Genomic DNA, 24,934 nt, shown 5'->3' with positions numbered 1-24,934 from the left:
CAGGCCGAGGCCGAGTACGGGGGTGCTGAAGGGTGCTATTATCCACAAGGCTCAATGGCCGCTTTGTGCCGGCGGCCACAGCGGGACGGTGGGGAGAGGGGCAGGACGGCCAGCAGCACCCCGTCATAATGTTTTGAACACACAGTGCAGGAGAGAGAGAGAGAGAGAGAGAGAGAGGCAGTGAAAGGGTGGACTGATCCTCTTTCACATGATTCACTTTCAACAGTCTTCAAAGTCGCTTTCTGTCTTTTTTTTATTATCGATTCATCTCTATTGTTTTTATGAGTCGTTTAGTCAGAAAATGGTGAAAAACGCTCATCTTTATTTCCCCGAGCTCAGCTGATTCTAAAGTCTCACAGTCGAAAGCTGAAAGGTGCTGAAACATATAATATACTATAATATAAAGGCAGCGACACTAATTTACTGCTGTCCGTCAGTTTTAGCTGACTCATTGAAGTTGCTTGCTTTGCTTCTTCTCCTCGTCCCCGTTTCTTCCTCTTCCCGCCACATAATGGATTTTCCCTCCTTAAATCTACGTTGACATTTCAGCTGTAATTCACTCATGTCGATTGAAACACACTCACGGATCGCTGCAACCAATATTAGTCTTGAAATCTTCAAATTCTCTTCAACGTTGAACCTCCGAACGGAGAATCAGTGACGGCAGCTTTACTGACAATGTGCAGGGCAGACCTTCAACATCGGTCACTCGGCATTTTTATGCATTTCCTCTAAAAAAAAAAAAAATTATGTAACAACTTCAAAGTGTTTTCTGACACATAGATTGATGATGTGCCATAACTAAGATTTTTGGAGCGTGGCGTCACATAAAGCTCGTAGCCAGCCAGCCGGCGGTCCCGTGCCTACCTCGGTGCCACGAGCTTCTTCAAAATAGAATGATTCAAAACACATTTCCGAAGAATGTCGGCGAACCAGAAGCACAGGAAGATGGATTCCAACCGGCTCTGTGTGTGTGTGTGTGTGTGAGTGTGTGTGTGTGTGTGTGTGTGTGTGTGTGTGATTTGTGCTGGTGTGGGCCTTTTTTTTTCCTCCCCAGATGCCTGTTTGTTTGTGCCACCATTCAGATCTTTTAATCACAAATATCACAGATGTTGTTTGATTTCTATATGGTTTTCAGATAGTAGAGCGGGTGTTTATGTGAGGGGGGAGGGGGTGGGGGGGGGGTTCCAGCCAGTTTGGCAGTGTTTCTAAACCTGTGGCTCTCAATACCAGTATGTATAGTCTGGTAGGGACATAGTCTGGTAGCTTCCTATGAGACAGAACGTGTGTGTGTGTGTGTGTGTGTGTGTGTGTGTGTGTGTTTCTGTGTGTGGTGAGGAGGATGAGGGATTTGTTTACTCTGATTCTGTCTCCGGCTGAAATGATTTGCTCGTGGTTGAAGAATGTGGAAGGGAGCAACAAGCGGGAAAATGATGCAAAAACATGAAACAAGCAACCAAAGGAAGAGGTTTTTTTTGATAGTTGTTGCCAATTGGGGTGTGTACTTGAAGCTAAACTATATTACTTTCAGTACTCATCACAGTATTCATCATTTAACCGCCAACCGCGCTTTTTCATTCTAGTGACAGATGGTCGAATTGTTCTTTGAGATCAATAGTACTTCTTATTTTGAAGGTATTGTTCTACTTCCTGTCATATAAAAGCGACTGCTGACCTCCCTTTCCCGTCCATTGAATTTTCATTTTCTTTTCTTTTCTTTAATTCAAAGTGGTTTATTGTCATAAAACCTTGGATAAACATTACGGTCCGGTCTCTGAATAATCACCATCGTGTCCTGTTTCTTGTGCTCTCGTGCAGACGTTCACAGCGTGGTGTAACTCCCACCTGCGGAAGGCCGGCACGCAGATCGAAAACATCGAGGAGGACTTCAGGGATGGGCTCAAACTCATGCTGCTGCTGGAAGTCATCTCAGGTAAACCGTCTGTACGACCTCACCGGGGAACGAACAGTTAAAGTTAAAACAGCTGTGATATCTTAATATTTTTTGAAATTTTCCACATAGAAGCCGCAGGGAAATCTCATCCAACCCGCCACACACACACACACACACAAACACACACACACACTCATTTGTCACTAAGTAGTGGTTTGTTTGTTTTTCGAGGTGTCAATCAGAGTGAAAAACAGTTTCAAATGGGTGAAGATCCACATCCAACATCTGTCCGTCATTCCAGGGTGTGGTCGGCCGGCTCACAGTTTCCCAAACCCCTGCTATACATCTGTCAATGTTTACGATCGCTTTCCCCCCGTCTGTGGTTTTCTCCTCATTAATTGCAGGTTGTAGCAGGAAAAAAAAACTTCCTATTGGCACAGCGGTAGATGATCTTTTGAACTGCCGTCATCCCATAATGAAATTTTTTGGCGTGAGGCTTCCTTTTTCACATTCGCTTCACTTTTTTTTCTCGCTGCTGCGAGCGACGCCAACATCATCATCATCATCACCGCTGTAACTTTAACTGTCCTTCCTGACTGACTGTCGTTCTGCTGAGCCTGTGGAAACATGCTCTGCTCCTGTCACACCACACGAGCTTATTCGCTCACTTTTGTTTGTTCTCCTCTGTGTGTGTGTGTGTGTGTGTGTTTGTGTGTGTGTGTGTGTGTTTCTGTATGTGTGTCTGTCCGCAGGCGAACGGTTACCCAAGCCTGAGCGAGGAAAAATGAGGGTCCACAAGATCAATAACGTGAATAAAGCTCTGGACTTCATCGCCAGCAAGGGAGTCAAACTCGTCTCTATTGGAGCAGAGGGTAAGCACGCACACGCACACACACACACACACATACATATACACATATAACAAATAGATGCACATTACACCAAACACATCCGATTGATTTTTGTCTTAATGAACATCATCTAGGAGGATTTTTGTAATGATCTGTGCGGTGCTAAAAGTCTAATGAGGTAAATGAAACTCTTTTTCATGAACTGCAGAGTCCTTAAAACACCCAAAAGCACAAATAAAACCACCGTCTCATTCATCCATATTAATCCTTTATATATCTTGTTAACCCAAGACTTAAATGGCCTCAGTAACCTGAGTGTCGAGACTGAAAGCTCAGCAATCGATTTATGTAATTCCCAGCTGTGTGGAAGTGTGCAGGACTGTTGTGCTTTTATTTACAGACTTGTGCAAAACGAATGAAGTGTTGTTGTAGTGTGTTAGTTAATAATTAAACATCCAATCAGAAATGAGCATCGCCTCATGTTTTGCACATCAGATTCAGACGCTGTGACACTACCTCTCCTCCGCACTGCTGATTGACTCTGAGTTTAGTTAAGACAGAGGGCAAAGGTCGAGGGCTGAGACATTATATCACACTGAGAAACAGCCTCGTCTGCTTGTCTCTGTGTGTGTGTGTGTGTGTGTGTGTGTGTGTGTGTGTTTACTGGAGGACAGTGACCTTCCTCCCACTTGTACTGAACTGCTCTCACACACTGAAAACATCACCAGAACGCAAAAAGCTTTAAATTCTGCACATACTTCTGCATGTCAGGAACACACGCACACACACTCGCACACGCGCACACACACACACACACACACACACACTTTCTCTTTCTGTTCATCTATAAAAGCAGCCCACTAAAAGTCATCTGCTGGAAACTAGAGAGGGAGGAAAATGCCATCAGAAGTTGGAAGAGGAGACACTGGAGGGGACGAGGGAGAGACCAGATGAGATCTGAGGACATCCTACAGATATTCACAGATTCTTTTAAACTGAAACATTCTGGTTCCCAGAACTCCCAGTTGATCTTCAGGGACCTTTCTGTTTAATATGTTAAAGCACAGGGTTGATGTCAAGTCTGTTCACGGAGAAGGAAACTAATGTTACCACAATAAAAGCTTTTAAAAAGCGACACACGACAACTTTAGCACAAACAGAAACGAATCAAGCAGAATAAGAATCGGCTGAAAGTGGAAGGATTAAACATGAAGGATGTTAGCATGAGAATGAGAGCGATGCAGAACAAATCCACAGGTGAGAGCTGACAGCGAGAGAGTGATTAATAAACCAGAAGAAGAAGAAGAAGCAGGTGAAAGTATGATGAGAGATAAATATTCTTAGTATGTGTTTGAACTATGAGCGGAATCCGACCCGAACTACATGCCTTGTCACTAACATATCATCACACATGACTTATTGTCCTGTTCTCTGCGTGTGTGTGTGTTAATTAATCTGCCAAATATCTGTGGATCGTGGTGCAAAAACTGAGATAATGATATTGGAAGATGCACCTTGCTGTAAATATTTTCACTGAACTAAAGGAGTTAAAGTCATAAGGTCATTAGCTGAAGCTCTGCTACTTCAAATCAAAAGACAATAATCGAAATGTGTTCAATGGAAAGTTATGCATAAATACTAATATGTGTCTCCTGCAGAAAGGGTTAAACAATCTCAGCTGCCTGTGTTTTATTTCTACTGAGATCATATTTGAGAAATAAGAGAAATGATTGTTAAAGCTTCACACTCTCCCAGGAAAATACTGGAGATTTGGCAGCCGCGGGACACTAAGTGTAGTTGTATGTGTGGGTGTGTTTGCATTATTAAATAGAAGAGCAGATGTAAGAGTGTAAAAACAGCAGCGATAGACGAGATTTATGGAGGTTTTAAATGTAACATAAAAAAAAATCTCTGTTTGTTTGTTTTTGTTTTGTAGAAATCGTGGACGGAAACGCCAAGATGACCCTGGGAATGATCTGGACCATCATCCTCCGCTTCGCCATCCAGGACATCTCTGTAGAAGGTACGACCACTTCCTGCCGTTTAGTTTCAAAACCTGGCAGCGACCGAGCAGAGAAGCGTCTTTGCTAAAGAGCACTACGACAGCTCGACTCAGTCAGGATTAATTAACCAACCTACAGATGTGCAGGAATCTTCGGTGTTTAGACAGATGTGCAGGTTGAAGACGCAGTGTGGGAAGTAGAGTGGAAGTAACACACACACACACACACACACAGTAACAGTGGGAAACAGTTCTGGCATAGATGACTGCACAGTAAGACACTGATTATGTGAAACTACTGAGTGCTACAACCAGTTTTAACTGATATTAATTACATCATAATGTCTTGTTACTCTGAAAAAAAACGCAGCATGATAATTTCAATCTAAAAAAACGGCGTCTAACATAACGACTTCAAACTATTATAATTATTTTTTGGTTCAAAACCTAAAACATTCACATCACAATGATATAAAACTGAGAAAAGCAGTAGTTTGAGAAGCTGAAACCAGAGAATCTTTGTCACATTTTGTTACATTTTCTGTCAATCAATCTATCGATTAGTCGACTGATCATTTCAACATTAACACTGCGAGGCATCAACACCGCACCGCTTCCACTCTCCACAATGTTTTTTATTTTATTTTTGCCGTTAATTTTATGTTGATAAATGTTGACGACAGAATCTTTATTCCTCAGAAGTGTAATAACTTTGACCGCTAATTAAAACTGTGTGTGTTGAATTAACTGCGGTGAGCGTTGGCTGAAGCATTTCAAGTCATATTTTTCATTTTTTTTTCCTGGTTTGTTGTTGATACTTTTCAGATTTCTCTTCAGTCACATGTAGTAAACAAACACATCCACTGATATAAGTACTAGAGTTTATATTTAGCACCCTTATAAACAGGCGTCGCAGTATTTTTTCTGTCTTCCTGTTCGTTGTTTACAGAATAAAATGATTCAAGCTTCTAATCTGATGTGATGAAGAGACCTTTCTTCACTTCTGACTAATGCACATTTCTTCTCCCGTCACTCCTTCTCCTTCTTCTTTCTTCTTCTCCCTTTTTCCTTCTCTCCGTCATCCTCTTCCTTCCCCGCAGAGACCTCTGCTAAGGAGGGTCTTCTTTTGTGGTGCCAGAGGAAGACCGCTCCCTACAAGAATGTCAATGTGCAGAACTTCCACATTAGGTAACAAACACTCTCTCACTCACTCACTCACTCTCTCTCTCTGAGGTTGGACTGCTGGTAGTGTCATTTTTGGATGAAAGCTGTTAACATTTTGCCAAATTTCAACACATTTAAAGGGCGAAAGTTCTCTATAAGTAAATGATAAATACTCAACCTTTACATCAGAAGTCCTGTTCTTGATCTTCAGGTTGGAAAACAGCATTTATGTTTTCATGGGTCATTAAAACTCCTCAGTGAAACTCTGCTAAAATGCATTTACGGTCAGCTTTCATGATATCAGAGCAAATGCTGAAACTTCAATCTGAGCCGTATAAAGACAGAAATTTAACTCAATAACATACATACAGGCAGCAACACAGCCACACCTAGTGTTATGTGTATGTATAGACGGAGATGCTGCAATAAGCAGAGACTGTTTGATGCTGAATGAAAATCTCAGTGCAAATCCAGGAATATATAAAATATTCCCAAAGTAATCTGCTGTCAGTCTGTAGAAACGTCGCCCCCTGGTGGAGAAACTTAATTATGTTTCAGGTAAATCCATCAGAGAAATATTGTATCAGACAAATATGATTCATAGAGAGTATTTAAGATTCTGAACTAAATTTAGATTATGTAAATTAAAAGGTTCACGTTTATGTAGATGATAGAGTTTTTTAAGTTGTGCTCTGACAAGTTACGAGACCAAAAAAGGCAGAACTGAGTAAATTCCAGCCTAATCTAGACAGACAGTGAACCTCAGGTTAAGAATATTTTGTCAACAAGATCAAGAATGAACTTTAAAGCTCTTTATATAATAATTTCATATTGTCTTATATTCCTGCTGCCTGTTTATAGTTTTCAGAATAAACTCAGTGGAACTTTTCATTCAGTCAGAGGTTTTGGTTTTTGTTGCAAAGTGGAACATGTAAAGTGTAGATCCGAACAGTCTCTGTGAATGATGGCCGACGGTTCTGATAGCAGCTTGTAGAGAAGAGACATAATCGTAAGTGTGTAACTAGTGACCCAAACAGCCTCATGACTCACTGTTTCACTCTGTGTAACAGCTGGAAGGACGGTCTCGCCTTCAACGCTCTGATCCACAGACACAGACCTGAACTCATCGATTACGACAAGCTCAGAAAGGTAAACACACACACACATTTACTGCTGGTTTATCTGGTTTAGTTTATTCCACCACCTTCTATCACACAGTCACTGTAACGTTCCACTCGATCTAAGCCAGTTCGTCGTCCTCTGACACTCTGATTGGTTGTGCAGGACGACGCAGTGACCAATCTGAACAATGCCTTCGAGGTGGCTGAGAAATACCTGGACATCCCCAAGATGTTGGACGCAGAAGGTAAGCCTGGAATTTATTATGTATTGTTCATTGTTATTGTGCAGATTTATTGTTCCTGTGTAGGTTAAAAGTGTATCTGACATGTCTGTAAGCGATGTCGTTGTTGTTGTTTAATTGTCTAAAGTACAAACTGTTTTCAGTAACTGGCTGTATTTACATGCACACAATAAGGTGACTGTTAATAATGTCAGTAGTCTGACTAAGCTGCTTATGTTATTTTTTTAAATTTTGCAGCTCTTGTATTAATCTCATCTACATTAGTTTAGTGATCTTACTGCAGCTTTACTAAAAGCACTGAAACAGCTGTGATCCAGCACTCGTGTGTTTCAGAGTGTGTGTTGATGTAGACAAGCAGGTTTTCTAACAATTTAGATTCTCAGACCAATCTGACAAAACCTCATTAAATCCATGTGTTGTAGTGCTCTTAAGCTTAACTGCAGCTCCATTTAACTTAAGTGTGGAGCAAGATGAGTCAAGTCAAATTGACCAAAATTCAAATTGCAACTTCAAACTGTTTGTAAATGCTGATATAATCACTGTACTTCCTGTGTATTCTCACTGTAGCTGTTTGAATGTAAATACAGTCAATACAGTCCCGTCCTGTCCTGATTGAATTTAATCATTGCTTCACTTCCTTTACAGCCATGTTGTTGATGTGCATGTTTTACCTGTTAGAGCAGAAGATAATCTGTCATCTTTAGGATCCATGGAGCCCCCCCTCCCCCCTCCCCTGTCCACCTCTGTCCCCTCTGATGCTTTTGATTGTAAAGCAGATTAAACTGTCTGAATATGTCTTAATCTGTATGTATGAGGGTTATACCTTTTTATATCATTTTTCTTATAGATAATAACTTACTGATAGTTTTTCCCAGCAGAATTTTCTTCTTGTTGGTCCAGAGGATCATGTTAAGCTTTTACAGCATCACTGGACACTAAACATTTTAGTGCATTTCAATTAAAGAATATTCCTGACAAATGATAAAAAAAAACAGCTCATAAAGTCCAGCTTACTGACTGCTTTCCTGCAGCTTTGATGAGGGAGGAAGCACCATCATCATCTGTAGTGTTTTTAGTAAAAATAGTGAAACAGTGTACAGTATGTGTCTGACCCTTGTATGTACAGTAACGTCAGTTCTTCGTCCTCTCTCTCTCTCGTCAGTGTACAGTGTGTTTGCCTGGCTGTGCGTCATGTTTTTAGATGTCTGGCTGTTAACAGCTACAGCAGCTTGTTGAAGTGTCTCCGTGTTTGCCAGCCTGTAATAATAATATAATAATAATAATAATAATAATATGAGTGTGTTCCTACACGTATGTCCTGTTGTGTTCTTGCCGTGTATAATCACGTGTCCTGTGTCTTGCCTGTACATGTGTGTCTTCATAACCATGGTCTTCCTCCCCTCCCCTCCCCTCGTCTTCGTAGACATTGTGAACACTGCTCGTCCAGATGAGAAAGCCATTATGACTTATGTGTCCAGTTTCTACCATGCCTTCTCTGGAGCACAGAAGGTACCCTCTGACCTCCCCCCCCTCGACCCTTCGACCTTTAACCTCCCGTTACTAACAACCGCTCCTTCCTGTCCGGCATGGCCTCTCTCACTCTCTCTCTCTCGACAGCGCTGCTAAGCAGTGTGGACCACAACAACAAGGACGCTGGATTTGTTGGGACACAAACACACACACACACACGATGTTAAAGTAACTATGCTGGTGAAAGCAGTATGAAGAAGACGGAGCCAGTGATCTTTCTGCTTGATACAGATGTTTGTCAGGTTTCTTTCTCTGCTTCTTTTATTCTGCAGAGGTGAAATTACTCACTAATTCACAATAAATAAAGCAAATATTAGAGCAGAAGTGTTCAGTCATGTGACACGGAGGACCGGCAATCTGCAGGTTTTGATTTCAACCAAGAAAATCACCTCTGAGATGATCAGCTGGGATGAAAACCTGTAGACGGTCGGCTCTCTGTGGACCGTATGAGAGGAACGTATCCTGTGTTTTATAAATTTATGTCATCGTTCATCCTACTTTCAGAAAGAATGCAGAAAAAAATGTGAAGGAAACATCATAAAACTTCACAAAATGCTTCAGGACAATCCTAAAACGTTGCTGTACTGGAGATATTAAAGTGTTTCATGAGAAAGATGAGGGAGAAGTGATCGTATTGTGACTCATATAATAAGGTTAAATATTAGTAATAATCTAGTTTGCGTTTGAAGAGTGTAAATAACAGCGTTGGTTCTTTACTGCGTCTCGTACAGTACAGAAGAGAAAACAAAGTCTTCATTTTGCAGGCCGCAAGTGTTTTTCTGTTATCTGAATTATTATTTATCCTTCTCCTGTAATTTTCCTTGTCTACTCCTCCTCCTCCTCCTCTTTCTCTCTATGCTTCCTTCACTTTTTTTTCCTCTCCCTCTTCTCCTCCTCCTCCTCCTCCTCTTCTTCTTTTTTATTTTTCCTCCCCTCATCCTCTCCTCTTCCCTCCCCGTAGGCCTCTGACAGGAAGCCAGTTGATGCGTCTCTTGTTTTGCTCTTCCTCTAATTAATTTTCTGGCTCATTCAGAACTTGTTTGTGTTCTGCTGCAGCGGTCTCAGGAGAGGTGTGTGTGTGTGTGTGTGTGTGTGTGTGTGTGTGTGTGAGACAAATAGACAGCTGTGCATGAGTGTGTGTGTGTGTGTGTGTGTGTGTAAACTTGTTCCATGTACCGCTTGTTCTCGTTCTAGTTCTTGAATTATTTACACGAAGTCGAGTGCAGAGACGGTTTTTATTTGTAAGAAACTTTATTAGAAACATAATCAGACTTACTGCTTTCACCGGCATCACACTTTATTTAATCCCGTTCGACCTGAGCGAAGAGTTTATTCAACATCTGATGTGTGGCTGTTTTATTTGGTTCACTTGGTTATGTGAGAAATAACTGAACTGAAGCTAAAAAATGTTTATCTGAGTCTCTTCTAACAGCAGTGAACTGTTAGGAGTAAAAAAAACAAAACATCCAAAGTAGTGAATTCAAGTTCAGACTAAACATGTCAGCACTGTTTTAATGTTTAAATATTTTAAGAACATATGAAGAATCAGCTGAATGAGTCCAAACTGGATTTCTAGTTTAAACCAGTGATTTTTATTCTTTTTTTCATTCTGTCAGTTGTTTTTTGATTAATTTTTGTTAAAAAAAATAGTGAAAAAGTAGCACAAATTAGCCAACAGTCCAAAACCCAAACATTTACACAATATAAAACAGAGAAAAGTAGCAAATTTTCTCAATAGAGAAGCTGGAATCAGAGAATGTTTGGAGTTTTTTCATGATAAGTGACTTTAAACAAATGATTGACTCATCAGCTAATGGTTTCAGTCATTTCCTGTCGTTATTTCACTCTGGACCAACTACACTTCACTGCAGGAAGAGGACAAAAAAAAGCCTTTTAGTTTCAGACCTCAGTGTTTCTTGCAGCCAGATTTATAATGACATCATTCTCACCTGCTAAATAAACCAAACTAAACAACAACTTACATCAGAGTCTGAATAAAGCTCTTCAGGTTATCGCAGGTTGGCGGTTAATCTGTGTGTTTGTGTCCCAACGTTGATCTTGTGGCTCCAGTGTCTCTCATCTCTCCTCGCCTCCTGGTCCCCACCACCCTCCCCCTGGTGTGGGGGGTGAGTGTGGGGGGGCGGTTAGTGGTGGTAACAGGTGGAGCTTGAAGCTGCGGACGCCCGCTCAACTCTTCCAAACTCACTTTGCTCTCACATCCCGCTGGGAGCGAGGACCGTGTAGCTTCGGGTAGCTCTGGCTTCACTCTCTCTCTCTCTTTCTCTCTCTCCCTCTCTCTCTCTCTCTCGCCCTGCTGGGTGCTGCTGGGTGCTGCTGTGGGTGATGTGTAGACATCGTGGGTACGCTGAGGCCGGATGAGAAGGCTATAATGACCTATGTATCCTGCTTCTATCACGCCTTCTCTGGTGCTCAGAAGGTGAGCTCCTCACGCTTCAGACTCACAACAACACGCCTCCGCAGCATCGAAACAAACAAACAAACAAACAAACAAGCAAGCAAAAACACCAGCAGGGTTCCCATCGGTCATCATATGAAGTTTCAGAACATTTATGCTTTTAAACATGCAGGGAGGCGTCCTCTAATACACAAGACGTGATAATTATCAACGCCAAACTAGTATAAAAACTCTCAAAGAAGACAGGATCACTTTATTAAAGGTTTATTTATATTTAATTATAATTATTATATACTTATGTATTCCAGACAATGAGAGAAAGTATTTAGTAAATATCTAAAACGGGTTGAATCACAGGAATGTAGCAGAATTAGAGGAAGGTTTTTAGCTTTATTTCATTTCTCCCTAGTGAAGCTAACTTCAGAGGAAGTCGGATTGTTTACAATTCCTCTACGATCAGTTTTGCGGTCATGGCGACGTTTCAACAACTTTTACAGTTTTTGGAAACTCAGTGGAACGTCAGGGGAATATTTACAGGTCAGGACCACGATGGGAACCCTGAGATATACACTTTCTTCACTAGCTTCTGTTTCTATGCTTCGGACATCGACTGTGTTTTCTCCGCCCAAAAAAAAGTGATTTACTTCACGGTCTGGACTCTTCCAAAGTCATGTTGGCGCCGCGATCGGCGGAGCTCTTCCACTGAATAAATACCATGTTGTGCCTTCAGTAACTCTTACCGTGGGTGTCAGTTTGCGCTCTTTTGGGTTTCCACTGGGATCATGTTCTAGCTTTACTGAACATCCCAGCTGGACAACCGAAGATGCACAAACACACACACACACGCTCCAGAATAGTTACAGCAACGTGTATTTCTCCAGCGGAAGACAATAAAAGTTGAAAGATTATATTACTGATGTGGTTTTGGGAAAGCAGACCTGTTTTGGTTTATTACTGTGGGAAACACTGCTTGATGTCACTCCAGTTTTTCTCTTCAGCTACAATATTAACACTTTCCAACTCTAAATATGTTGCAATGAATTTTGATGTTTTTATGTCTTTTATTTTTTAATATTACTTGTTTTATTCTATTCTTTTATTTTGATATATATATTGCATTAGTTAAGTTTAAACTCAAAAGATGACAAAACAAACAAGGCTTTTATGGTGAAGGAATAAAAAGTGGAAGCTTTTTGTGCAGGAAATCTTAAATCCACTTGTCAAAGTCTTTCTACTCTTCTTTTTTTTTTATTCCAGCGGTACAGTAGTGTAATATCCTAGGCTCTGGTGTTGGACTACAGCGCTACATGAACCTGTAACTAGATGTATGGATTGACTTCCTGAGTTGTGACAGGAGACGCATGGAGCTTTAAAAACGTGACTCTGGCACATTGAACTAACCATCAGCAGCAGCTGGAAGCATGTTTTTATTAGTCAAATGAGCCTTTTTTTTTTTGGTTTTTAATCTTTTTTTATGCACTTTTTTTTTTACAGTGTGCCTTTTATTTAATAATAATGTGACTGGCCTTGTGTTTAGATTTATTCCAGTTCACTGCTTGTGTGTGGAGTGTGTTCGCACAAATACTTAGATTATGACAAGGTTGAGGTACTAATAAGAAGCACTTATATTAGGTTTATTTTTTTAGTGAGTTTAATTTGCAGCATTTTGTTTTAAATATATAAACATGGTGGATGTTCTCACTAAGCTTTAGGCGCAGTGAGTGGACTCATGGGACGGTGTTTCATCAAATCACTGTGAGCACCACTCATCATTCTGTTTCTTGATAGGCTGAGACAGCCGCCAATCGTATCTGCAAAGTGTTGGCTGTCAACCAGGAGAACGAGCACCTGATGGAGGACTATGAGAAACTGGCCAGTGATGTGAGTCCCAATCAGCGTCAGATCTTTGGTCTACGTTTTCCATGTATAACAATATTTTCCTGACTTGTGTTCTCCTCGTCTTCCTCCTCTCTCCGCCCCTCCAGCTGCTGGAGTGGATCCGTCGGACAATCCCCTGGCTGGAGAACCGAACCCCAGAGAAAACCATGGCCGAGATGCAGCAGAAACTGGAGGACTTCAGAGACTACCGCCGTGTCCACAAACCACCCAAGGTTTCAGAATAACTTCTGCAGCGCTTTTCTGTTCCCAAAAATATGCAGGGCGACGTTTGAGAACAGTCGTTAGCTTTTTGTTATGCGGTCAGCCCGGAGCTATTTTAGGATTTATTCCCTGATAGCGAGTTTCAGCGTGTTTACGTCTGTCCGCTATCACTCAGCCGACTTCTGTTTCTGTCTGCAGGTCCAGGAGAAATGTCAGCTGGAGATTAACTTCAACACTCTGCAGACTAAACTGAGACTCAGCAACAGACCTGCCTTCATGCCGTCAGAGGGACGCATGGTGTCTGTACGTATGCAGACATGATTCATATCACTCAAAACATGCAAATAAGGTTCCAGCAAAAAAAAACTGCTATCGACTATATATGATAAATCACACTTAGACCTGCATTATTTTATAAGAAATTAAACTTCTGTCACAAAGAGACACATGGGCCCCACTAACTGAGTCCTGGTTAGTTTCTTTGCACACATTAAGACATCAAACAAAACTGAAAAAAACATATATTTGGTATATAAAGTGATTCAGATTGCATTCAGATGCATTTTAACATTTTAAAGTCTTAAGATCCAAAAAAAAAGTTGCTTTTTGTTGTCACGTACAGAAATAAAATGGCCTGCAACTTAATTTTTCCTGAACTACAAAGGCAGATAAACTGGTACCATAATGTACCCAGTAGTGAAGGACTGGTATCAGTGGTTTTTGTCGGTTGCTCTCAGGACATCAACGGAGCGTGGCACACTCTGGAGGGAGCAGAAAAAGGCTACGAGGAGTGGCTTCTCAACGAGATCAGACGTCTGGAGAGACTGGATCACCTGGCCGAGAAATTCCGCCAGAAGGCCGCCATCCACGAATCCTGGACCGACGGTATAGAGATGCTACATCACACAGATATTTATACATTATGAACAACGCACAGTTAAAGCACAAACTAGACTTATAATCATAGTGCGACTGCCAGGTTGGATGTGATTTAAAGGACTTTTAAATGTGTTTGCCTGCAGGTAAGGAAGCCATGTTGACCCAGAAAGACTACGAGACTGCCTCCCTGTCAGAAGTCAAGGCGTTGCTACGGAAACACGAGGCCTTTGAGAGCGACCTGGCAGCCCATCAGGACAGAGTGGAGCAGATCGCCGCCATCGCACAAGAACTGAAGTAAGGAGAGAGGAAGATGTTCTAGTTAAATGTGCAGCATATTTAATGCTTTACATGGAGATAAAGCATTACACAAGTATGTGTGTTTGGGTTTTTTTTTTTTTACTTGTCAACAGGATGCACTTTAACTACGGTTATCATAGATGTCAGAAATTACAAAAAGCACAATATGTCCTCTTTAAAACCAAAGAATATAACAACTCTTAGAAAGTTTTCTGATTGTCAACTTGGCACATTTTAATATGAAAGCACTATGAGACGTCCTGTCATGTTGTGTAAATACATAAGATGGACTCACTATAGACCAGATGGAATTAAGTAGGTAAAAGTCACTTTTCTTGCTTCTGTGGAAACAAACTCAGCAATAAAATGGCTAAAGTAGCAACCCCACACAATCTGTCAGACACTAATGTACACAAATTGTTCTTAATTTGTCTCAACTTTAAAAAGCTGCTCTCTCCCGACGCCAACAATTCAGTGCAGCTGCACCACTTTAACTCCCCTTGTCTTATTATTTAATCATTTCTGTTATGTAGCTGTGTGTCAGGAATAAACTCTGTTCTCCTCTATGCTGTGTGTGTGTTTTCCAGTGAGTTGGACTACTACGACTCTCCCAGCGTCAACGCTCGCTGTCAGAAGATCTGCGATCAGTGGGACACCCTGGGAGCCCTCACCCAGAGCCGCAGGGAGTCACTGGAGGTACGACTGATGAATGATGAATGATGTGATTTCGTCAGAGGGTGTCTGTCTCCAGTTAAAAGCAAGATAGCATGTTTGAAGTGCAAGTTTCTCGCTGATGTCGCTTTGTGAACCCCGACAGCACTTACAATGAAACCCTAGCCTGTGTAAATTATACATGATATCAAACTAAGCCCCCTACCTCTCTCTCTCTCCTCACCAACAGAGGACAGAGAAGCAGCTGGAGTCGATAGATGAGCTCTACCTGGAGTACGCTAAGAGGGCGGCGCCCTTCAACAACTGGATGGAGGGAGCTATGGAGGACCTGCAGGACATGTTCATTGTCCACAACATTGAGGAGATCCAGGTAACCAGACAGTGTGGGAGTGCAGATAGGTGCAACAAAACATGAGAACAAATACAGGCTAAAATACTACAGAGATCCAGAAAAAATGCCAACGATGCACAAAAGAAATTTGAAGTTTACAGCACTGGAGATCAAATCAACAATCTCTACAAACAGTTCATGTAATAGTAAACAAACTATTTGTGAGATACCGTCTGCTTGATGTAAAACCAAACATTTCCTTTCCTCTCTCAGGGTCTGATCACAGCTCACGAGCAGTTCAAGTCAACCCTGCCAGACGCCAACAAGGAGCGGGAGGCCATCCAGGCCATCCAGGCCGAGGTGCAGAAGATCGCCCAGTACAACGGCATCAAGCTGAGCGGAACCAACCCCTACACCACCATCACACCGCAGAGCATCGACAACAAATGGGAACAGGTAGAGTACAGTCCGGGTCGTCACTTTTCTTATACCTGAAACTCTGCTGTCCTTCGTTGTTCGTTGTGGCGACTCTTTCTCAGGGGAACAGTCTTTGAGAGGCTGTTATTATGAGTTTATTATGAGTTTAAAGGTGATACACTCTCAGCTTAATAACCTCAGAGCAGTAAACTAATAACAGTAGCAGCCACTAGATGCAGGTCTATTTTGTCACAAATGTTAGCCTGTAGTGAAGTGTGTATAACAGAGCTATAAACAGGAACACTAATGCAACGCAATATTTATTTAGAGGTGATGTAATCACTTTTGCTCCGGTCATTGATTCGATTTATTTAAACGAAACAAAATTTGCCCGTGTAACAGCGGCGAGATGCTCTACAAGCTGAGCACCTCTGACACGGCCTCCGGGGGTCTGGAAGATTTTAATGACTGTCTCCAGCTGGTGTTTTGTGTGTGTAGATGCATCTACAGGTGGTTTCTGTTACAGCTAAAGAGTGTTTCTATTGACTTTGTGTGTGTGTGTGTTTGCAGGCGCAGCAGCTGGTGCCACAGCGTGACCAGGCCCTGCAGGAGGAGCTTTCCAAGCAGCAGTCCAACGACCATCTGAGACGCAAGTTCGCCACTCAAGCTAACGTCGTCGGCCCCTGGATACAGACCAAGATGGAGGTAATGGATTAGCCCGGCGCTCGAGCGCTTGCGTTGAAGCGGTTCATCTTTGCTCAGCTGCTTGTAGTTTGTCACAGTTTTTCAGGCCAACATTGTAAAACAGTGAGCTCACCAGGCCAAGAGTCAACAGGGTTTAGGAGTTTTGTCCACAGGAATGTTATGAACCCTGCTTACAGTTTGTTATAGATAGATGAGCTCATTTGTGCATTTTTCTAATTTCCTTATTTATAATATTTACAAATATTCATGATAATGCAAGCAGACCGAACGATGTGAGTCCTTTTGTTAAAGTGAAACACTCACCAGCGAGATCGCGGCCGCTAATGTTGTTTTTGTTCAGCTGAAGTAGAAAAATGCAGCCGTGTCAACTGAAGAACAGGGTCAGTATCATGTAAACACTATAAGAAGTGTCTACAGTAATGTATGCAGTGCAGAGGACGGCTTCATACTTCCCTCTAAAGATTTAGCATCGTGCTGCGCGCGACGGTGGACGTCACGTTTTGAAGGATTGACAGGATCCCGTTACGTTTGTGTCGACAGGAAATCGGCAGGATATCCATCGAGATGAACGGCACTCTGGAGGACCAGCTGACCAACCTGAGGGAGTACGAGCAGAGCATCATCGAGTACAAACCCAACATCGACCAGCTGGAGGGAGACCACCAGCTCATCCAGGAGGCCCTTATCTTTGACAACAAATATACCGCCTACACAATGGAGGTAAGAAACACACACACATCTAAAGTTTTGTTGAGAAATCTGGTCACAATCATCACAGTTCAGCTTATACATGGTGGTTTCTGTGGTTTTACTGGTTAAGCACATAAAAGCAGTTTGTTTTTGTGTAATTACTTCAATTTATTGCCTTAAACTAAATATGGGAAGTCCAGTAAAGCTGTCATCCTCTGCTTTCATAATACTTCTTGAAGCTCTTGAAGACATTAAGTAACCTGTGTTTCCTCCCTGCTTCTCCCACCCCCCCCCCCCACCCCCCTTTGCAGCACCTCCGTGTGGGCTGGGAGCAGCTGCTGACCACCATCGCCAGAACCATCAACGAGATCGAGAACCAGATCCTGACGCGTGACGCCAAGGGCATCAGCCAGGAGCAGCTCCACGAGTACCGCGCCTCCTTCAACCACTTTGACAAGGTCAGGGGCCCGAACTCCGGGGTCACTCCGGCTTGTTTACTACACTTGTTTTGCAGTTCGGTGTCAAAGTTACTGCCGGTTGATATAAAAATCCAGCTCAGTAAAACATACATACCAACACATACAAGGAGGGATGTAGTGAATCCATCGCATTTTTATCCAAATAACAATCTTAAGGATTTGAATTCTGATTAAACACTAATTAAACATTAATTTTTTACCTTTATATTACAACATAAAACATGCATATGTGACCATACAGACTTGTGAATAGATAATGTAGTTTTATACATGTGCTGCACATAATTCATCACTGCATTTATTATATTGACACATGCAATAAGACAAATAATGACGTGCACACGACCCAACTTTAGCCCTCAACCCAAATACTTGTTATTTATGATATTTCTGTATTATTACTGTACATCACATTATATGTATATTTTAAATAATTTCATTGAAAGCTAATTGTCAAATCAACATTTTGTATTTTTGATGTGAAGATAGTCTTTTTTTCTAGATATTAATGTACAGCATGAATGTTTAGACCTTAGGAGGGGGTGAGAGAGGAGCCAAACGTGTGAGTATTTATTCTGATATTCAACACAGGCGAGCACGTTGAGGTGTTTATGGTGATGGCAGGAACAACATACAGTTAGTGAATAGTGAATATATCAGTGTTGTTTGTAAGTTAACTGGCTTTTATTGTAGCTGAGGGTAAAGAGTGAGGAAGGAACCATCACAGTAGCGTCGTGGTGGTGGTTTGACTTTAACGGATACATTAAAATACAACATTTAGTGTTGTAAACCTGTTGTTGGAGGTCACGCTTTGACTCGTGAAATTTCCCCACAGACTCGTGTTCTCATAGGATTATTAATTCCATCTTCATGTTAATGGCTGTCAGGAAAGTTAATTAAATTTCAGTCTGGATCAAACTGTCGACAGAACAGCTGCTTAATTGGTTGTAAAAAAAAAAAAACAACAGCAAAAAAAGCACAATATGTCATGAACATCTGTGTTTTTAGTGGTTGTCGTCATACATGATCATTTCTAGACGTTGAACCACGTCAGGATGAGGAGAACACCACCGTCAGTTACCATCTCACACCACTGTGTGTGTGTATGTGTATGTGTATGTGTGTGTGTTTCACTCTGTGTCACTGATTCATGCTGTTGTCTGACATGACGGTTCTCCAGGAATAATCTGCCATCCGCTCCGTGGTCACTCACACATCCAGCTGAGCTCCACTCTGAGTGAAACCTGTCGTTTCTTTTCACATCAGTGCGTCTGACTACGCAACACGTCTCGAGTTCATTTATTTGTTTGGATCCAACACAATCTGATTCATTCAATACAGTAAAAGGAAAGTTATTGTTATTATAATAAACTCCCTTTAATCAGTCTCAGTTTTTCAAAGGAAGCCAGCGTTGTGAAGGCTGAATGTAGCTCATGTTATTGATCAGAAATCATTTTAGTCTTTCATGTTTCCATTAAAACCTTTGTACTGTGTTTCCTACATAACTCAAGATGTGTTGTTTCATACAGACGTGTGTATGTGATGGAAAAGTGACAGATAGTTTGAGTGTGCAGGGTCTTCACAGGTCAATCATGGCTGCCTGTTGAGTTGTGTGTGTTGACATCATCTAAACATCCATGAATGTCTGTCTGTCTGTCTGCCATCTGTCTGTCCCTCCGTCCTCCTCTGTCTTCTCCTTGCATGCCGTGGATCTCATGGTCACCATCCACCACCACCACCACCACCACCATCATTCCTATTGGTTCATCCTCATGACGTGGCACTCTGTCATTGGGTGTTTGGCCGATCTCAGGACCACAGCGGTGCCCTGATGGCCGAGGAGTTCAAGGCCTGTTTGATCAGTCTGGGCTACGATGTGGAGAACGACAAGCAGGTAGGAGCTCCAGGACAGGATGGAGGGAAAGGCTCGGTGTTTGTCAGGCCTCTGAGCAGGAGAGCAGAGCGCAGATCGCTGCCAGTCTCATCCACCTCGCCGAAATGATCCGAATTAGGGATAAAATAATGATTATTTTCATTACTCTTTAAACTTTGTTTTATTGCTCTTTTAACTTATAAAACATATGATGTATAAAATGATGCATTGCTGCTGTGTCTGTTTTGACACTGCAAGTTTCAGATATTACAAATATTAGCTTTAGATTTATAATCAATTAATTGTTTCTTGTTAAAAAATATGAATTGAATAATCATTTTAGCATTAATCTGAATCATACAGGTATTATATGATCCCTGTTTTTGTGTTTTTTTTGTGTTGAGTCTTAAAATAGATCTAGCTGTCATTTAGGTGGAAGAATGATTATATCCTATTTTTCTTTTAAATTATTTCATTTATCTGCACAAGAACACAGTGCAAACAAACTTAAGTGCACTTATTTTAAATGACATAAGTGCAGGACATCATTATGGCTTTGTAACTATTAAAACCTTTCCTCGTGTAGGCTTTATTTGTTACATCACATTTTCTAATGATTTATAATAGCCTGTATGTCCCAAAAATCACCTTGACTACAGCCTCTTAATGGGATCATAATCAAACTGATTCTGGGCTCAAAAAGATCATAATCGCTGCGTTTGAGATTTGAAAACACTAATCAGGTGAAAGTTGATTGTAGTATATAATTCTTAGACTAAAAAAAAATGACAGCTCTTAAAAGCTAAGCTGCCCGCTTTGCCAAAAAAATAAGAAACACATAAAGATCTGACTGCTTAAAATGATCCATTTCCTTCTATTTATGAAGGATTATGAATTGCGTCATTTATCTTTTTTTTTTTTTTTTTTTTTACTCCTACAGTAGTTTGACAGACTCAGTAATCCAGTCTGTACCGAAGACATAACCAAAACAATAACTGGTCAGTGATGAGTCAGCGCTCCTGCTCTGAGGCTCTGCGGGGGTCAGGCAGGGTTCACCGCTCCCCGTCAGCATGGAGGGGCAGAGAGATGTCACGTCCCTGTTTGTCCATCAGGGGTCTCTGTTGCTTTGCGCTGCTTCAGCTTGTCCGGGCTCCCTCTCACTCTCTCTTCAACAGACCTCGTCTCCGTCTGTCTGTCAGGCTCTTACTTTGCTCCGAAGCTTCCTGTTAACTGTTTGTGCTTTTTATCTGTTTTTTTTTCTTTTCACCTCCCCAAACATAACTCGCTCCCCCCCCCATTCTCTACATCTGTAATTCTGTTCACCGCTTCTTCCCTTCTGCTCCTTTCTTTTTTCCATCTTGTATATTCTCATCCGCTCTCTATATCCATCCCCCCACCCCCCATACCCCCCCCCCCCCCCCCCCCCCCCCCCCCCTTTGCTGTGCTTGTGGTGGCCCACAGAAGCGATCAGGACAGATGGTCGCAGATGATTTCCGGGCTCTGCTCATTTCTACAGGATACAGCCTGGTACTGCTGCTGCTGACATGATGTTCTCACAGGGTGTCTGCAGGTCAAAGAGCCTTTCAGTTTCATTTCAGTTTGATAAATTCAGTCCTGAAACCACAGTTAAGACGCATCACATGTAGTGTCAAACTAGTCCTGAAAGTTGGTCATTCTTACACTTTGCTTTGATCAGATATTTCCTCATTTCAACTATAATATTATTATTATTATGGTCATGTAAGACAGTATGTTTTTAGGTGTAGTTCCTGTGATGCATTAAGGTTTTGTAGAGAAATACCAGTTTGTTTAGGTATCAATACCGAAACTCAGTATTGGCACATGTATAATAGGCTATTTTAAATGATAGAAAACGTCACTTTGATGACCTTGTTTAAAGTATATTTATGTGTTAGAAAGTGTAAAGTCTTAACTCTGACCTGCAGACAACCTGCTCTCTCTCTCTGTTTCTAACGCTGCTCGTCTGATTTTTGTCACATTTCTGTGTCGCTTTTGTACTTTCTGCACTTTTCTGCCCCAGTAACTGAAAGAAAATGTGACTCGTCATCTATTTCAATTTATATAAATGTTTGTCGTCAGCGCTCTCATCTGTCTGTGTTAACTAGTGATCATTTTATATCTATGAATGCATGTACAGTAGTGTGAAAAACAGAATATTAGGACCATCTTCTTCATTATTACTGTGTCTGGATCCAGTGAGCGAGTGTATGTTATGGTGATCCTGATGTTTTACACACCTGTAGTTTCCTCCTGACTCTGTGTGTGTGTGTGTGTGTGTCCTGGGTTGTGTGCCGTCTCTCCCGGGTTAACCTGTTGTTTTTCGGTTGCCAGGGTGATGCTGAGTTCGCTCGCATCATGGGCATAGTCGACCCCAACAACAGCGGCGCAGTCACCTTCCAGGCCTTCATCGACTTCATGTCCAGGGAAACAACCGACACGGACACCGCGGACCAGGTCATCGCCTCCTTCAAGATCCTGGCCGGGGATAAGGTGTGTGTAGTTTCCACCATTTTTTTTTTTTTTTTTTAATTGGTCCTTTAAGAATGAATCTCGTCAGATGAAGCAGGAAGTTAAGTACCATCCTCTCTGTCTCCATCAGAACTTCATCACTGCTGAGGAGCTGAGGAGAGAACTACCCCCCGACCAGGCGGAGTACTGCATCGCCCGAATGGCGCCGTACACGGGGCCCGACGGCACCCCCGGAGCCCTCGACTACATGTCCTTCTCCACTGCCCTGTACGGAGAGAGCGACCTGTAGAGGGAGCTGAGAGGAAGAGGAGGGTTGGACAGATGAGGAAGTGAGGGAGAGGAGGAAGAGGGGGGAGGGAGGTAGAGAGGTCTCCTGCGCTTTTTACGTAGCGGCAGGAGGCGAGCATTTGGAAGAATTTGAGTGGTGGTTGTGAGGTGCCCCTGCGTGTGCCGGTTTAGAAATCATCATCAGAAAAAAAAATTTTAAGACTCTTTGAGCTTGTTGATTGAACTGTAGTTAGATTTGGCCTGTGCTGAATGTTTTCCAGTTCCTTTATCACTTTAAAAATCGAGAGTAATCAAGGTTAATTTGTCGTAAAGGTATATAAGAACGGGCATATCCAGGGGCAGCTGTGAGACAGGAAACAGTTGCTCTGTAGTGCGGGTCTTTAACTTCACCCTCTCTGCCTTTGGGGGGTCAAACAGGGGAGGGACAAGGAATGGGGGCGGGGTGGGAGGGGTGGGGGGGCACAAGCTAATCTGATACTTATGCTATTTTTTGTTTATTTTATTATAATTTTTTTCTTCTTGCCAGGGGGGTTCAGGGTGTCGAACGCGCAGCGGGGGAGGGGAGGGGAGGGGAGGGGAGGGGAGGGGAGGGGAGGGGGTGGTGTTGACGTGCCGACTGGCGATGTTTGTGTATTAGATACTAGAGAGATACAGTTATATGCTGCGGGGTCGGGGGTTGGGGGAGGGGGAAGGTGTTGACCAACCAGAGATAAAATGACATATTTACCCATAATTCCCGTGTTGCTGGATAAGGTGACCTGTCTAACCTCAGCTCTTTTCCTCTTCCTGTCTTTGTTTATTTTTTTTTTTTTTTTTTTTTTTTTTTTTTTTGTTTATTTTCTGGAGCAGGTGGGTGGTGTGGGGGGGGTCGGGTAGGGATTGGGGAGGGGGGTTAGTGCGGGTGGAAGGGCGGGGCTCAGCGCTGTACATACTTATTTTTTCAGTGCGAAGAATGAGACACACACACAGAGTCCCAGTCGTTGAGAATCATCGATGGCAGGCTTTCCAGTCGGGCAAAAGTAGAGTGACATTTATTAAAAATAAAAAATAATAAAACATGCCAATGATTGTGACACAGAGAGCGCAGTTTCACCAGTGGAAAGGTTTGATCTTGACCTTGTTTTTCCTTTTAGCAACGGAAAGAATCATTAGCCATTAGCTTGACGCTAGTGTACCTAAAGGCCTTCTCCTGTATAAATCCAGGCCACAACATTATTATTCATAAATATCTGCTTCTGTGAAACTATTATCCTTCTGGGGCGGGCATCAGGTGCATATTTAAATACAAAAAAAGTATACATTTATATGATAGATAAGACTGCAGTAGTCAAAGTTAGTTCATTTTTTTATATTCCTGAAGACGCACACATACGCAGACATATACACGTCATGTCATGGATGCATTTGATTGGCCGAATGAAGGTTTTCTCTTCCTGGATTGTAAAGGTATTTTTTACTTTCACAAAAACAATGGAAGTGGAAGTAATGAAAAATAAATGTGCCTGTTGGTGGCTACAGCCCTGTCCCACTCTCTCTCTCTCTCTCTCTCTCTCTCTCTTATTCTCTCCCTACCTCTCTCTCCCCCACTCCCTCTCCTCCTCTCTTCCCAATCCCTCCATCCCCTCATTTGTCTGCATTATAGACAAGGGAAAGAAAATTTACTAAGGAAGGAGGGAAGGGAAAAGTCGAGGAGGGGTCTTTATGTAAACATTCCATTATGTGCAAATAAAAACTTTAAAAAAAAAAAAAAAGGAAATTGCTCTGTAAAAAAAAAAAAAAAAAAAAAATCTATGCAATCACGTGTTCAATATCTGAGTTCTTGGGAAAGACGTGGGCATCGATTTAAAACTTTCTGAGAACCAGAAATAGATAACAGATTTCTCCAGTGTTTGTTGGTTGTTGCAGGGGGGGGCAGGGAGGGAGGGGGGGGGGGGGGGGGGAGGAAGGGGGAGACAGAGGGAGGGACAGACAGACAGGGAAGGAACTGAGAAGAAAAGAATCGGACCAAATGGCTTGTTTCTTTTTTTTTTCTTTCTCTTTTTTTTTCCCATGCAGAGGTTGGAGAGAAATGAACTCTGGAATTGTGATTTTCCTTTTTTTGTACTCTTTAATATCAAACCTTATCTGCTGTACTGGAAACTACAACGCCTTCTGTCTAATGATAAGTGAGTTTCACAAAGCACACATAAAAGTTTCCTTACAAAATACGCCTGCTTGTCTTGATGTGTTTTTTTTTTATTCTTTGTGTTACACGTAAGATGTCGATAAGAGGCTGTAAAAACAAAATATAAAGGTTGAACAGTGTTTTAATAAGATATTAAACACAACTGTAATAACTTCAATAACAGTGAATGATCAAATAAAACATTAAGTCCATACAATATTCCATATAAAACACATTTCTGTCAGCACATAAATGAAATTTATTCAACAACATGGTCGCTTTCCAACATTTTCAGCCAAGTTGGAAACATAACTCAGACTTTCTAGTGA

The 24,934-nt window shown here is 41.9% G+C and overlaps 1 protein-coding gene across 5 annotated transcripts in view; it reads left to right on the top strand.

Annotated features, from left to right (window-relative positions):
- Positions 1-22,873, top strand: part of actn4 (actinin, alpha 4) — a 56,686-nt gene extending 33,813 nt beyond the window's left edge. For 2 of the 5 annotated variants that reach the window (XM_044353171.1, XM_044353175.1), the window contains exons 2-23: positions 1,819-1,933; positions 2,647-2,766; positions 4,682-4,768; positions 5,848-5,935; positions 6,982-7,060; positions 7,196-7,277; positions 11,156-11,241; positions 13,009-13,101; positions 13,206-13,331; positions 13,519-13,623; positions 14,058-14,205; positions 14,343-14,493; positions 15,084-15,192; positions 15,398-15,538; positions 15,773-15,955; positions 16,487-16,621; positions 17,162-17,341; positions 17,623-17,769; positions 18,320-18,352; positions 19,604-19,684; positions 22,016-22,174; positions 22,284-22,873. In XM_044353171.1, coding sequence (XP_044209106.1) covers positions 1,819-1,933; positions 2,647-2,766; positions 4,682-4,768; positions 5,848-5,935; positions 6,982-7,060; positions 7,196-7,277; positions 11,156-11,241; positions 13,009-13,101; positions 13,206-13,331; positions 13,519-13,623; positions 14,058-14,205; positions 14,343-14,493; positions 15,084-15,192; positions 15,398-15,538; positions 15,773-15,955; positions 16,487-16,621; positions 17,162-17,341; positions 17,623-17,769; positions 18,320-18,352; positions 19,604-19,684; positions 22,016-22,174; positions 22,284-22,442 — 2,607 coding nt within the window. In that variant the 3' untranslated portion in view covers positions 22,443-22,873. Of the gene's footprint in view, positions 1-1,818; positions 1,934-2,646; positions 2,767-4,681; positions 4,769-5,847; positions 5,936-6,981; positions 7,061-7,195; positions 7,278-8,697; positions 8,784-11,155; positions 11,242-13,008; positions 13,102-13,205; positions 13,332-13,518; positions 13,624-14,057; positions 14,206-14,342; positions 14,494-15,083; positions 15,193-15,397; positions 15,539-15,772; positions 15,956-16,486; positions 16,622-17,161; positions 17,342-17,622; positions 17,770-18,319; positions 18,353-19,603; positions 19,685-22,015; positions 22,175-22,283 lie in introns of all 5 variants that reach the window. The other 3 variants (XM_044353172.1, XM_044353174.1, XM_044353173.1) reach the window with 3 other exon arrangements.
- Positions 22,874-24,934: the final 2,061 nt, after the last annotated feature.

This window comes from Thunnus albacares, chromosome 6 (assembly GCF_914725855.1).
Source record: "Thunnus albacares chromosome 6, fThuAlb1.1, whole genome shotgun sequence".
Classification (NCBI taxonomy): domain Eukaryota; kingdom Metazoa; phylum Chordata; class Actinopteri; order Scombriformes; family Scombridae; genus Thunnus; species Thunnus albacares.
Note: the sequence above shows the minus strand (reverse complement) of the source record. Positions and strands in the feature narration are given on the sequence as shown.